This window comes from Budorcas taxicolor, chromosome 20, assembly GCF_023091745.1.
Source record: "Budorcas taxicolor isolate Tak-1 chromosome 20, Takin1.1, whole genome shotgun sequence".
NCBI classification, from domain to species: Eukaryota; Metazoa; Chordata; class Mammalia; order Artiodactyla; family Bovidae; genus Budorcas; species Budorcas taxicolor.
The window spans coordinates 11,672,166-11,684,393 of NC_068929.1; the positions used below are offsets into that span (position 1 = coordinate 11,672,166).

At 36.8% G+C, this 12,228-nt stretch overlaps 1 protein-coding gene across 1 annotated transcript; it reads left to right on the forward strand.

The window, feature by feature from the left end:
• The first annotated feature begins 39 nt into the window (after positions 1-39).
• On the forward strand, positions 40-10,477 carry ANKRA2 (ankyrin repeat family A member 2). Its single transcript, XM_052659152.1, has 9 exons — positions 40-479; positions 2,503-2,894; positions 3,520-3,678; positions 5,726-5,791; positions 7,816-7,913; positions 8,403-8,528; positions 8,785-8,851; positions 9,365-9,445; positions 10,018-10,477. The coding sequence occupies exons 2-9, from the start codon at positions 2,606-2,608 to the stop codon at positions 10,071-10,073; spliced, it is 942 nt and encodes a 313-aa protein (XP_052515112.1). The 5' UTR covers positions 40-479; positions 2,503-2,605; the 3' UTR covers positions 10,074-10,477.
• Positions 10,478-12,228: the final 1,751 nt, after the last annotated feature.

The window sequence follows — 12,228 nt, forward strand, 5'->3', positions numbered from 1 at the left end:
AAGGCCTGGCGATAGACCCAGATCCGTGGGAGAAGTGACGCTCTCTCTGTAGTTACTGGGACTGTAAAGATCGCGCAGCACAGCGGCGGGAAAATACCTGGACGTTCTCTCGGCAGCAACGACGCCGAACGCTTTTTGGCCGGAAACCGAAAGCAGAAATCGGAAGTGACGTCGCGATCACAACAGGCCGGGGCTTGGCTGAGGTCCTGCAGTGACTCTGGCCGCAGATGGAGAGGCCCGACTCGCTGTGGACTGTCGAGAGTGGTCGCCAGGCCCTGCGCCCCGACCCGGGCAGCCTCCGGGCCCTGTTGCCGGGGCCAGCCCGCCGCGGTTGAGCCAGTTTCCGCCCGCCGTGCCGGAGCCGCGCTGGGATTTTTTTCGGGCAGAGCTGGCGGGTGGCGACAGAACGAGACTTCCCTCCTGCCACAGTCTCCCCTCCAGCGGGTTCCTGTCCTGGGACGCCGGGACACCTGTCGCCTGTGAGGCATCATTCATTCTCATAGCACCTTCCTTTCCTCGTAGGGCAGCTCCAGGATGAAGAAGAACGGGGGGCGGGGAGTTCCTGTTATTAGCACTCACTGGGGAATAACCCAGCTGCCCATTTTATTTCTTTAGGGCCGCTTTACCCCTTCTCCCTGGGCTCTGACTGGTTGAGGTGACCCTAGCTTTACTTCTTTTTATCTCCCCGCCTTCTCTTCTGGATCGTCTCCCTCCCCTTCTTTTCGTATACTTAAAAATTATGGCTTAACCTGTCAATTTTGCCTCTCCTCCTCTCTAGACTGGTGCCAAGATAAGCATTCTATTTCCACTTGGTTTAGAAAGAATTGGTTTCTTTTGCTTTAGTGCTGCTTTTTATTTTAATGAACCGAGTGATGGGAGTCATGAGCTCCCTGTTTCTCTTCTCTACGGTGGACATTGATTATGATTACCTGCCCTGGCTACTCAAAGGATTGTTATAAAAATTAAATAAAAACATAAAAAGGATTGTTATAAAAATCTCGGAAGATGTTCTAAAACTGTAAACAGGGGCTATCTGTAAAATGTATGATTTGCCAACTTTTGCTCCACTGTGATCCTCTTTTAGTTCCAATTAATTACAACTTTGAAACACCCTGCACCCTCAAAATTTCTAAGAGGCAGTGGCCTTAACGTGATAAAATTGTTTCGTTTCGTCCCTAAGTCCTCTCCCACTCTGCGACTCCGCGGACTGCAGCCTGGCAGGCTCCTCTGTCCATGAGGTTTCTCAAGCGAGAATACTGGAGTGGGTTGCCATTTCCTTTTTCCCGACACAGGGATTGAACCCGCATCTTCTGCATTGGCAGGCGAATTTTTTACAACTGAGCCACTGGAAAGACTATGAAAAAATTAACTGGATGCTATTTATTTTCTTCCTGTCTCAGTGACTATATATCTAGGACAATTATATATCTTGGAGTTCTTTTTTTAGAAGCAAATTTAGGTACAAAAATGAAATTTCTCTTCAGATTATATATATTAAGGTCCATAGGAAAGTGCCAGTGATTACCTTAATGAAAACTCATTTAAAACAGTGGTAAATGATTCAGTTAACAGGTGTGCTTATAACCTGTATTTTGAGAATTCACATTTTTTGAGTTTATGTCTTGACAATATTTGGATAAAAATCATTAATCCTTATTTCTTACTAATTACAAAGATTGGGGCCAAAGTAATACTTAAATTTAATATCCTAGAGATGCTAAAGCAAAGGAAACCAATTCATAATCTATTTTTTATTTTTCATAAAAATGAAAATTGTCATTTTTCATATTAATAAAAACCTGTATTAAGTTGCCAACACTTGATCTGAACAAAAACTGATTAATATACACCCGTGGCTGATTCATGTCCATGTATGGCAAAACCAATACAGTATTGTAAAGCAAAATAAAGTAAAATTAAAAATTAAAAACTGATTAATATGTCTTCAGTTATCATAACCAAGACTTTGTAAAGCCTTTCACTACTCAGGAATCGTGATATATTTGGGTACAAATGGGTTCTACCTTTTTCTTAAATTCAAACTGAGAGCAAGTTATAAACAGTATGTTAAAAAATGAACCTCAGATTAGAGGTTAATATTTTTTACGTGAAAAGTTTATTTTTGTTGTTAGCCTGATTTTTAAAAACTCCAGTTTGCGGTATTCAGGAATAGGAAAGGGAAGGTAAGGGTAAGAACGGTTTGTTGGGACCTAGTAATGGAGGTGAAAATGTTACTGTATTTCATCTGATCTTCGTCAAGATCCTGTGAGATTATTGGTATATCCCCATTTTACAAGTGAGACTGAGGCTTAGAGAGGTTGAGGAACTTATACAGATTCACATCAGCTAATAAATGGTGAAACTTGGATTCAGACCCAGGTTTTTCTACCTTTGAACATTGTATGCTCTACTGATGCTTGTAAGAGCACTGTTTGCATATGTGATTGAAAATGATTATTTTCTGTACATTAAGTTGATAGACTTTTAATTTTTTTCTTTCAGATGTTTTAATACCCAAATTCAAAGAATGCATAGTGTACCATTCTTCTAAAACCAAGAGGAAATCATGAAGAAATTTTTTAACTGTTGAAACTCAGTTGAAATCATGGCTACATCAGCAAATCTGGATATTGGAGCGCAGCTGATAGTGGAAGAGTGTCCTAGCAGTTACAGTCTAAGTGGCATGCCAGACATTAAAATAGAACATCAGCTGGACTCAAGTGCAGAAGAAGGGTCAGCTCAGGGTGTTGCCATGGGAATGAAATTCATACTGCCTAACCGATTTGATATGAATGTCTGTTCTCGGTTTGTGAAGTCCTTAAATGAAGAGGATAGTAAAAATATTCAAGATCAAGTTAACTCTGACCTGGAGGTGGCATCTGTCCTATTTAAAGGTTGAAAGTTATGGTATAAATATCTGCATTTGTTTTGTTTTTGTTTGTTTGTTTTTTCCTTTCTGTTCATGAAATTTTAGTTTGGGAAGAAAGTTTGGAAGTCACCTTGTAATATGGTTTTCTAGAATCTCACAGAAACCAGAATTAAATAATTTCATGTTATATAATGTCCATAAGTACATGTTGATTTTTTTTTATTTCTTGTTTGACCTTTGTTTACTTACAAATTCTCTACTAAAGTTTCTTATTGTACCTTTTAAAATTATAGGAGAAAAATAATTATGTGTGCCTTTTATAAATGAATTAATTCCATGAATATGTGATTGGCATTAGCTTCCTGTGCTTTAATGCAGTGAAATCTGTCATCATACTGTAGATTTACTTTTATAACCATCTACTAAGTAAAAAAACCTCTCTGGATAATATTGCTCAAGATTAATATTGATTTTTTTTTTTCTGGAACTTTTACTAGTACAAATTTTTTATGGCAAAAAATAATGTCACTTGAGAACCAGTTGAAGATATTATACATATTGTATTTTTTTAATGTAAACATTGACATAGAACTTTGAAATGCTTTGTTGTTTAAATATTGTTTTAATGTGTTTAACTTAATTTTACCTAGCTGAATGCAATATCCATACATCTCCTTCTCCGGGAATTCAAGTAAGGCATGTCTACACTCCGTCTACAACAAAGCACTTCTCACCCATAAAGCAGTCCACTACTTTAACCAACAAACACAGAGGAAATGAGGTCTCAACCACACCTCTGTTAGCAAATTGTAAGTATTTCCCACTGCTGTATGAAAATATTGTTATTGCTAATGTAATAGTTTCAAGAGTTTGGCTGAAACATTATTTTCATTAAATGCATATCCTGTTTTGGAAAGCATAAGTGATATCCTGATAGTTTTAGTAACTTCCAATTAAAATAAATTTATATTAAAAAAATTTTTTCACATATTATTGCATATTCAAATATATCATGTTTTATGTTTCTCTGTTGAGAATGGATTGAAACTTTAACTCTTAAAACCTTCATAGTTTTACTATAAAAACTATAGTAAAAAGTTTAATAAAAAACTATAGTAAAAAAATGAATTATAAAACTAAAAAATGAGTTATTCTGAACTTTGGGAAAAGCAAGACATTGTCTTTTTGTGTTCTTGGAGTGGGTTTTACTTGTAAACTAGATCACTGATCAACAACTGATTTGTAGTAAAAACTGAGTGATCTCTAATATAATTTTTAATCAGAATATAATATGAATATGAAACCACCTCTTTAAAAACTTTGAATTTACAATTTTTAAAATGTAGAATTATTCTAAAAGAAATGAAGATTTTCTATGTAAGTTAGAAAATACTCTATATAGTTCAGATTTCTTAATGAGAGAAAACCAATCAGCAGTTTGATGTTAGGAACTGTATTTGAGAATATAAGGTAAATGTATCTATATCCTAAAGCATGGTGAAATATATGTCTTTACTTTGGAAACATTATATCCTTCCAGATTTTGAATCATATGCCGTGACAGGTAAGCCAGAAAGAGTTCATGACTCTTAACTCCACCTCAGGCCGATTTTTGTTTTATTGACATTTGTGTAAATTTGCATGTGGCTCCCAATTGCTTTCCTTTCTGTATTAAGTCAGTCAAGGATTGAGTGATACAAATTTTAAAGTGAGCTATGATATAACTGTGCCTGTTTGGCTTTAAAATAAAGAGATTACCTTAAAATATTCCAGCCATAGTTGTTGTTGTTTTTTTTAAACATACTGAGAGGCTTAAGGGATCCTAGTTTCCCAACCAGGGATCAAACCCAGGCCCCTGCATTTAGAGCACTGTGTCCTAACCATTAGACCACCAGGGAATTCCCCAAAACCAAAGAGTTTTTGAGCTTAAAAAAACAGCTGGAGATCATGTGGTTCACAACCCTCATGAACAGACAAAAATGTTTAATCAGCTCTCCAGGCTCCCACAGCTAATTGGCCAGAGCTAGGTCTGCACTCAAGAATTTACTCTCAAGGCTAGTTTTTCATTTCTTCAGTTCTCCTAAAGTTAAGAAATGCCCATTATTTCAAGAAATAATATTTGGGACTTAAAGGAATTCAGTCAATTAAAACACAAGAGTCTTTTAGACCCAACTTCCTTATAAGCTTGGACAAAGAGAGATTTTAAACTTTTTATTTACTTATTATTTTTATTTGTCTGTGCCAGGTCTTAGTTGGGGCAGGATCTAGTTCCCTGAGTAGGGATTGAACCCGGGCCCCCTGCATTGGGAGCACAGAGTCGTAGACACTGGACCACCAGGAAAGTTCCGAGAGAGATTTTAAAAATTCAGTACCTAAACCATTTCTTTAATTTATAAGATCAGTAACAATTCAGATTGTTAATAATTGATCAAACAGTTAGCATATTCATTGACAGTAACACTTTGCAGCTGTCAGAATTACCTTAAACATATATGAGTCAATTCTCAAACTCTTACATGTTTAAGATAATGCTGACATTTGCAAATGTTAGGCTATATTTTAAGTTGAAAAGTGAAAGTGTTACTCACTCAGTGGTATCTGACTCTTTGCAACCCCGTGGACTATAGTCTGCCAGGCTCCTCTGTCCATGTAATTCTCCAGGCAAGAATAGTGGTGTGGATAGCCATTCCCTTCTCCAGGGTATCTTCCCAACCCAGGGACTGAACGCGCGTCTCCTAAACAATAAAATGATGGATTGTGTTTTGGAGAAGAATATTGCTACACGAACATAAACAATAAGATGATGATAGTGTACCCTACAGATACACATGAAACTTCTTCATGGTATTGTTTCAGCTTTATCTGTTCACCAGCTGGCTGCCCAGGGAGAGATGCTCTACCTGGCTACTCGAATCGAACAAGGTACTAGCCTATTTTTAAGAATGTATTTAAAACAAATTTAATAGGATTTGTCAGATTTGTTATTATTTTATTTTTATACAAAAGAGTATAAAAAAAGAAATGGTTGCATAATCTCACCAGGCAGATAACCCAATAGATTATTTTTAAAATAATTAATAAAATAATAATAAGATTATTTAAATAATATAGATTATTTAAAAAATAGTAATGTCATGTATAGAAGTTGCAGCTTCACTTACCACCCTAAGACTTTTCTCCAAATGCACACACTGTAAGTTTCTTACATTTTCAGAAGACTTTTCTGGAGAATATTTCTATTCATACTTGGGGCTACATATGAGAATATGTATATGCTTTTTTTGAAAAAAAATATACACTCTGCATTACACTTTACTTTTTTTCACTTAAATTTTGAGATATTTCCATATAAACACACAAAGATCTGTTTCATTCTTTTTTAATAGGTCTGTACTTTTGCAGTGTATTGCATGTGTATATGCTATGTTCTTTATTTTTTAATGAGTCCCCCTGGTAGTAGTTGATTCCAGTTTGTTTTTATTTTAACAATATTGTTGGCATTGTTTTAAAGTATATCCATAGGGTAAATTCCTATAAGTATATTTACTGAATCAAAAGGTACGTGAATTTTTATTTGTATACATATATAACCAGATGTTTGCCCTGTCCTTACACCAGAGTTAGAATTTCTGCTTCCCCATAACTTCACTGACACGGAATACTATCAGACTTTAATCTTTGCTAATCTCATGGGTGGAAAATGGTATTTCATCCTGGTTTTGTTTGCCTTTTTAAAATTATGGCCCATTTGAATTTCTTTTTGTATGAACTGCCTGTTTTATATTGACTTATATGAGCTCTTACCTAAATTAAAGAAGTTCACTTTTTGCTTATGTTGCATATAATTTTTTCCCAGTTTCCCACTTTTCCTTTGACTTTATATTTTCAAACAAAAGCTTAACATTTTTAAGTGGTAAACTTTTATCCTTGTGACGTCTGAGTTTCATATCTTGCTTAGAGATGATTTCCTACTCCAGGTTTATAAATAAATTCACTCATGCCTTATTCTAGAATTTCTGTGGTTTCCTTTTTTACATTTCTTTAACCTGTGTGGAACATGTTTTGATGTAATGAGGTAAATATGGAGCTTTACTCTTATTTTCATTTTTTGAAAAACTAGCCAATTGTCCCAACATTATCAGTTGAATGCAGGGCATATGATTAAAGAGTGGTTTAATCATGTCATTATTTTATAAGAAGGCTCATTTCATCATTTAGAATCACGTCATTCTTTTATAAGAAAGACTTATTTTATCTTTTGTTTATAAGTACATGAAGGTCTTATTCTCAATATACTAAATAAATTTAGGGACGAAACTGTGGACCCAGTAGACTGAGTCTAGGGAACAAAAATTGGTTTAGAGGTAGAATTGCATAAAGCTGTTTTTCAAATGATTCCGTTTTCATTCACATTACAATACCAAAAATTTGAGAAAATTCAAAGGCAGCAATGTTCACTAGCTTTAATAAGATTTTGGACTTTCTATACTATGTATTTTTATAATGCTAAGGGCTATCATTAACCTAATTTTTATCGTGATCCTCCCAGTTTTACGTTGAGATGAGCAAGGTCTTATTCTGGATGTTAGCGAAATTAAATGATACACCTAGAGTCACACTGCTGGAAAGCGCCAGTCAGCGTTCAAACCCTGGTCTCCTGATTCTGAGTCTGGTGTTCTACGGACTGCCCTGTACCTAGCGTTATGTTGTATTCGGTAGTTTATACTTTTAGTAATATACTGTTTGAACTCAGCTATGTACATTGAGGCATATTTTAATACATTCAGACTGAAAATTGCAAAAACGCAGTAGTTCAGTGAACCCGAATCAGCACAGTATGAACCTCATTGCGTAATAGTCACCTTTTTAGAATGCCAGTATTTTCATAGCGATATTAATATGTGGTTGTTAAATTAGATCACAAAAATTGCTTTTCTTTTAAATAGAAAATGTTATCAACCACACGGACGAAGAAGGATTTACCCCTCTGATGTGGGCTGCAGCACACGGGCAAATAGCTGTGGTAGAGTTTCTACTTCAGAATGTAAGGAGAACGCCTCAGACAATGTATATGTACAGTTACTCAAGTTCAGTTAAGTATATAGTAGTTTTCGTATCTCCAGCCAGCTAGATGTAATGGTAGGGGATCAAAAACAGAAAGTTTACATGCTCTTCCTCATATTCTTGTGGAACTCGGATCTAGTTAAACAGGCAAGTCTAGTCACTCATGAAGCAGTGAGAGAGAAGTGAATGCCCAGCCCCTCCTAAGCGCAATGGGGAAAAAGTCTGTAGGAGAAGCTTCTTGGAGAAGATGTAATTTGGCTCCAAGTGGCAAGACAGTTAGGATCCAGGTACAAGGGAGAAAGGAAGACCTTCGGATGACCTTGATAACGGAGCATCCAGGAGTAGACGTTTGTGTTAGTACTGTGTTAACCCCAGAACATTACCTGACCTATAATTATTATTGACGAAAGTAACAATATTCTTATTTTCAAAAAACTGAGAAGTCTTTTCTCTCCATTTCCCACTCCAGGGTGCTGATCCTCAGCTTTTAGGAAAAGGTCGAGAAAGTGCACTGTCATTGGCCTGTAGTAAGGGCTACACAGATATTGTCAAAATGCTGCTGGATTGTGGAGTTGATGTAAATGAATACGATTGGGTGAGTCTATAATACTGATTTTTAGGTTTTGGAAAACTATATTTTATTAAACACTTAGAAGAATACCTTTCGTTAATGGAACACCTAGAAGAAAAAGTTACTGTCCTAATTCTGATTTAAGTATTCCTCACAAAATTTTTAAATTAGCTTGAACTACTTTTACATGCCCAATTCTTAGTAAAGCTTCACACAGCAGCACTAAATTATTTGAATCTTATCCTTGAAAAGCTAAATCACCTGTTTTTTTTCCCCCCAGAATGGAGGGACACCTTTGCTTTACGCTGTACACGGAAATCATGTGAAATGTGTAAAAATGCTCTTAGGTAAGCAGGCAAAAGTGGAAATATTTAGAAAATGCCACATGAAGATGTTATTTTTTTACAAGCTGGCCTCACAAGCATCATGAGCTGTCACTGAATACATTATGCACCCCTGGAGTACCCCCTTCCCTAAGGCTCTCATGTAAGCCACAGCTCCATCCCACGCCATGCCTGCAGTCACAGCATCTGTCCCTGCTGCTTTGCTTTCAGAGCTCACATGTGAACCCATGGCTTTTTTCTCTTTTCTCTATCTGCAATGTCTTTAAGCCAAAGTTCTATCTGTAGTTGTGTATTAGTTTCAGTTGCTCTAGAGAATGCCTGTATGTTTAAAGGGTCTTCCCTCTGACCCACCAGAGTGAATTCTATGCCCTTCCTGTACTCTGTACTTTGTCAGACCATCCCGAAAATACCCTCCAGATTTGCTAAAAGCTGTCCTGCTATTTGCACATGAGCTGCCATAGACAAACACATCCAGGTGTTCGTTTTGTTTATGTAGATGTTTCTATTTTGGTTTAGAAAATGGAGCCGACCCAACAATTGAAACCGACTCTGGGTATAATTCTATGGATCTAGCTGTAGCCCTGGGCTATAGAAGTGGTAAGTGTTTTAGAATTCTCAGGTTCCATTTTAGTAAAGTTCTATGATAATAGAAGCCAGTGGTCCAGACTGTTCTCACCACTTGCAGTCATGGAACATGTATGTTATCCTAACTCCTGACATATACTTTTAATTGTGGGCAAAATCAACAGATTCCTACAAAGTCTAGAAATGAGTCTGTTACTGTTACTTTTCACCCACCCAGATAATTAGTTGCTGGAGGATAAGTGTGCACCTGTTTACAGATGTGTTTAATGTTTCCAAGCACACTGTTTAGACAATGCTTGATAGTTGCCCTTTCTCTGTTCCTTAGAACAGCCTTATATTCTGGACTCTTCTTCAGTTCCAAAATTTAGAACCCAAAACAGAAAAATCCAATAACTTGAACAACTGTTAAAGCCAGTGATAGACGAAGTTTCACGTATTGCATTGTAATCTTATCTCCCTCAAACTATGAGTATATCCTAATTAGAAATTATTTTAGGAAAAAGTTGGTGAGGTTAAGTTGAATTGGATAGGTTTTAAAATTTTGTAATGAGCGTGCTGTAGTCTTGATCACCTGTCTGTTTTAGTTCAACAGGTTATTGAGTCCCATTTGTTGAAACTGCTTCAGAACATCAAGGAGTAGACAGAGTTGTCAGAAAGTGTTGTCTGCCCTTCAGTTTACCTTCGGCCCTTATAAATGATAGTTTTGTTTACTTATAAATTTTTACCTCAGTTGCAATATTTACTGATTTTTAGTAAGTTTTAATAAGTATTCCTCTGAGTCACTGGTTTATAAAAAAGTTAATGTTGATGTTTTTTTTAAAATAAATGTGTTTTACTGCATATTTAAAATTATAAGTGAGTGTTTTGTGGCATGTAAATTTTTATGATACAGATGGTTATCTGTCTTTGTATCAAGTGCTGTAATTTAATGTTTTCAGAAGATTATTCCTCCCTATTCATCTTCACTCTTGTATTAACTCATTGACTTTATATAGGGTTTGCTATAAATCCATAGAAAAAAATTTGTTATTATTGAATTTCAAAATGCACAGTGTGATTGTTTACAAAATGATGTTATAAATGAATAAAGTCCTTTTTTGCTGTTTGCCTGCAGCTTTTTCTTTATAATTACATAAGATTATTAAGGGAATTGTTTAGGATTTTTAGTTTAACCCTTCTGTCCTACCAGGGTACTCCATTAGATCAAACAATACAGTTAAAATAAATTCAATGTAAGTTAATCAGCATAGACTTATTACCATTTTTAGAAGTATATTGAGAATATTTTTCTCTCATGAATAAGCTTTTCGGTAGGAAAAGTCGTCTGGGAAAGAGAACTCATTTCTTCAATGAAAGTCAGATGTTCTTTACTTCCACTCCAGGAGCACTATAAACTCACGCTGCACCAGCATCTGGAAGAGAGAGCAGGAGCTCGCAGTTGATGTGACCACTGAGGGTGGGACTTGGGTTAAGTCACTTCATCTGGAAAACGTGTGACATCAGTTACTACAGTGGGCTGCAAGCCATATAAACTTGATCTAGCTCATTTAAGCAAACGGGAATTAATGAAAGGAAAAGCTGAAGAAGTAACCAGTCCCAAAGGTTGAAACTAGACCAGCTATCTCAATCAGGAAGTCATGGCCAGCCATGTTGGGTGCCTCTTTGTAATGCTTAAATCCCCTCATTCATCATTGGGCTCAGGATTAAATTTTCCAGGAGGCAGAAATCCATTTCCCCTGGATATATATGCACCACTGTATGGAGTTGAGGGGAGAAAGGGGATGACTGTTTAACAACCCACTCTTGCCCCTAGACCACCTGGAAGGCAGGAGGCACAGACTGCCTAAGGAAAACCACAGGGAGAAAAAAATGGTAGATGTTTGCTCCAAAGGCAAGCTCAGTCATGTGAAAATGGTACTAGTGCTTCCACCATGTCAGGCACATGCTTTAAACTGATTTTACCTAACACCACTCACCCTTCCATCTGGTTCTTTTTCTTACTAATAGCCCGTGAAGTGTTAGTTCCCATTCGTAGTGCGTGTGTGTGTCTATGTGGGTATATGCACTCAGTCATTTTGTGATCTGACTCTTTGTGATTCCATAGACTGTAGCTCGCCAGGCTCTGTCCATGGAATTTTCCAGGCATGAATGCTGGAGCGGGTTGCCATTTCCTCTTCCAAGGGATCTTCCCAACCCGGGGATAGAACCAACATCTCTTGCATCCCCTGCATTGCAAGCTAATTCATTACTGCTGAACCATAAAGTAACAAAATCCAGTGATCCATTTGGGCATATCACTCTTGAGTATTGTTTGCAAGTGCTCTCCACAAGAGAACAGGCACCAAAACACATATGCTGGGATTGACTCTAAAATAACCACTTCTCTCCTGGTCTGACTCAGGTTGACAACCAACAGATCTCAGAGAGTATCTTGAATAAAATTCCCCTTTCCAATGCTATACCTTTTAGCCCCAGGGTCCCTGATAACAAGCCCCAGAAAACTCTTTTAAGAAATAGACAAAGTTAATTAAAACAATAGGAATGATAACTAGGGCCAGTTATAAAATTCCCCTTTTAAAAATTAAATACCTTTTAGGTAGTGTTTGTTGATTGCATAAAAATTTATTTAGAGCTCATGTGCCAGACACTGCTTGATGTGAGGGTTAAATATTGAACAAAAACAGTCCTGTGTCAACGTGCTCACTGCCTAGTACAGGACTAGGGCTCATTACTGCCACAGAGTGAATGAAATACATTAGCAAAATTTTTCAAGGGACTTCCCTGGCCATCCAGTG

What these genes read in the sequence shown, in the direction of transcription:
- ANKRA2 (XM_052659152.1), top strand. Translation starts at nt 2,606, where the DNA reads ATGGCTACATCAGCAAATCTGGATATTGGAGCGCAGCTGATAGTGGAA. An exon ending in TAGAGTTTCTACTTCAGAAT is followed by an intron (nt 7,914 to 8,402) that starts GTAAGGAGAACG and finishes TTCCCACTCCAG; the next exon opens with GGTGCTGATCCTCAGCTTTT. An exon ending in ATGTGTAAAAATGCTCTTAG is followed by an intron (nt 8,852 to 9,364) that starts GTAAGCAGGCAA and finishes ATTTTGGTTTAG; the next exon opens with AAAATGGAGCCGACCCAACA.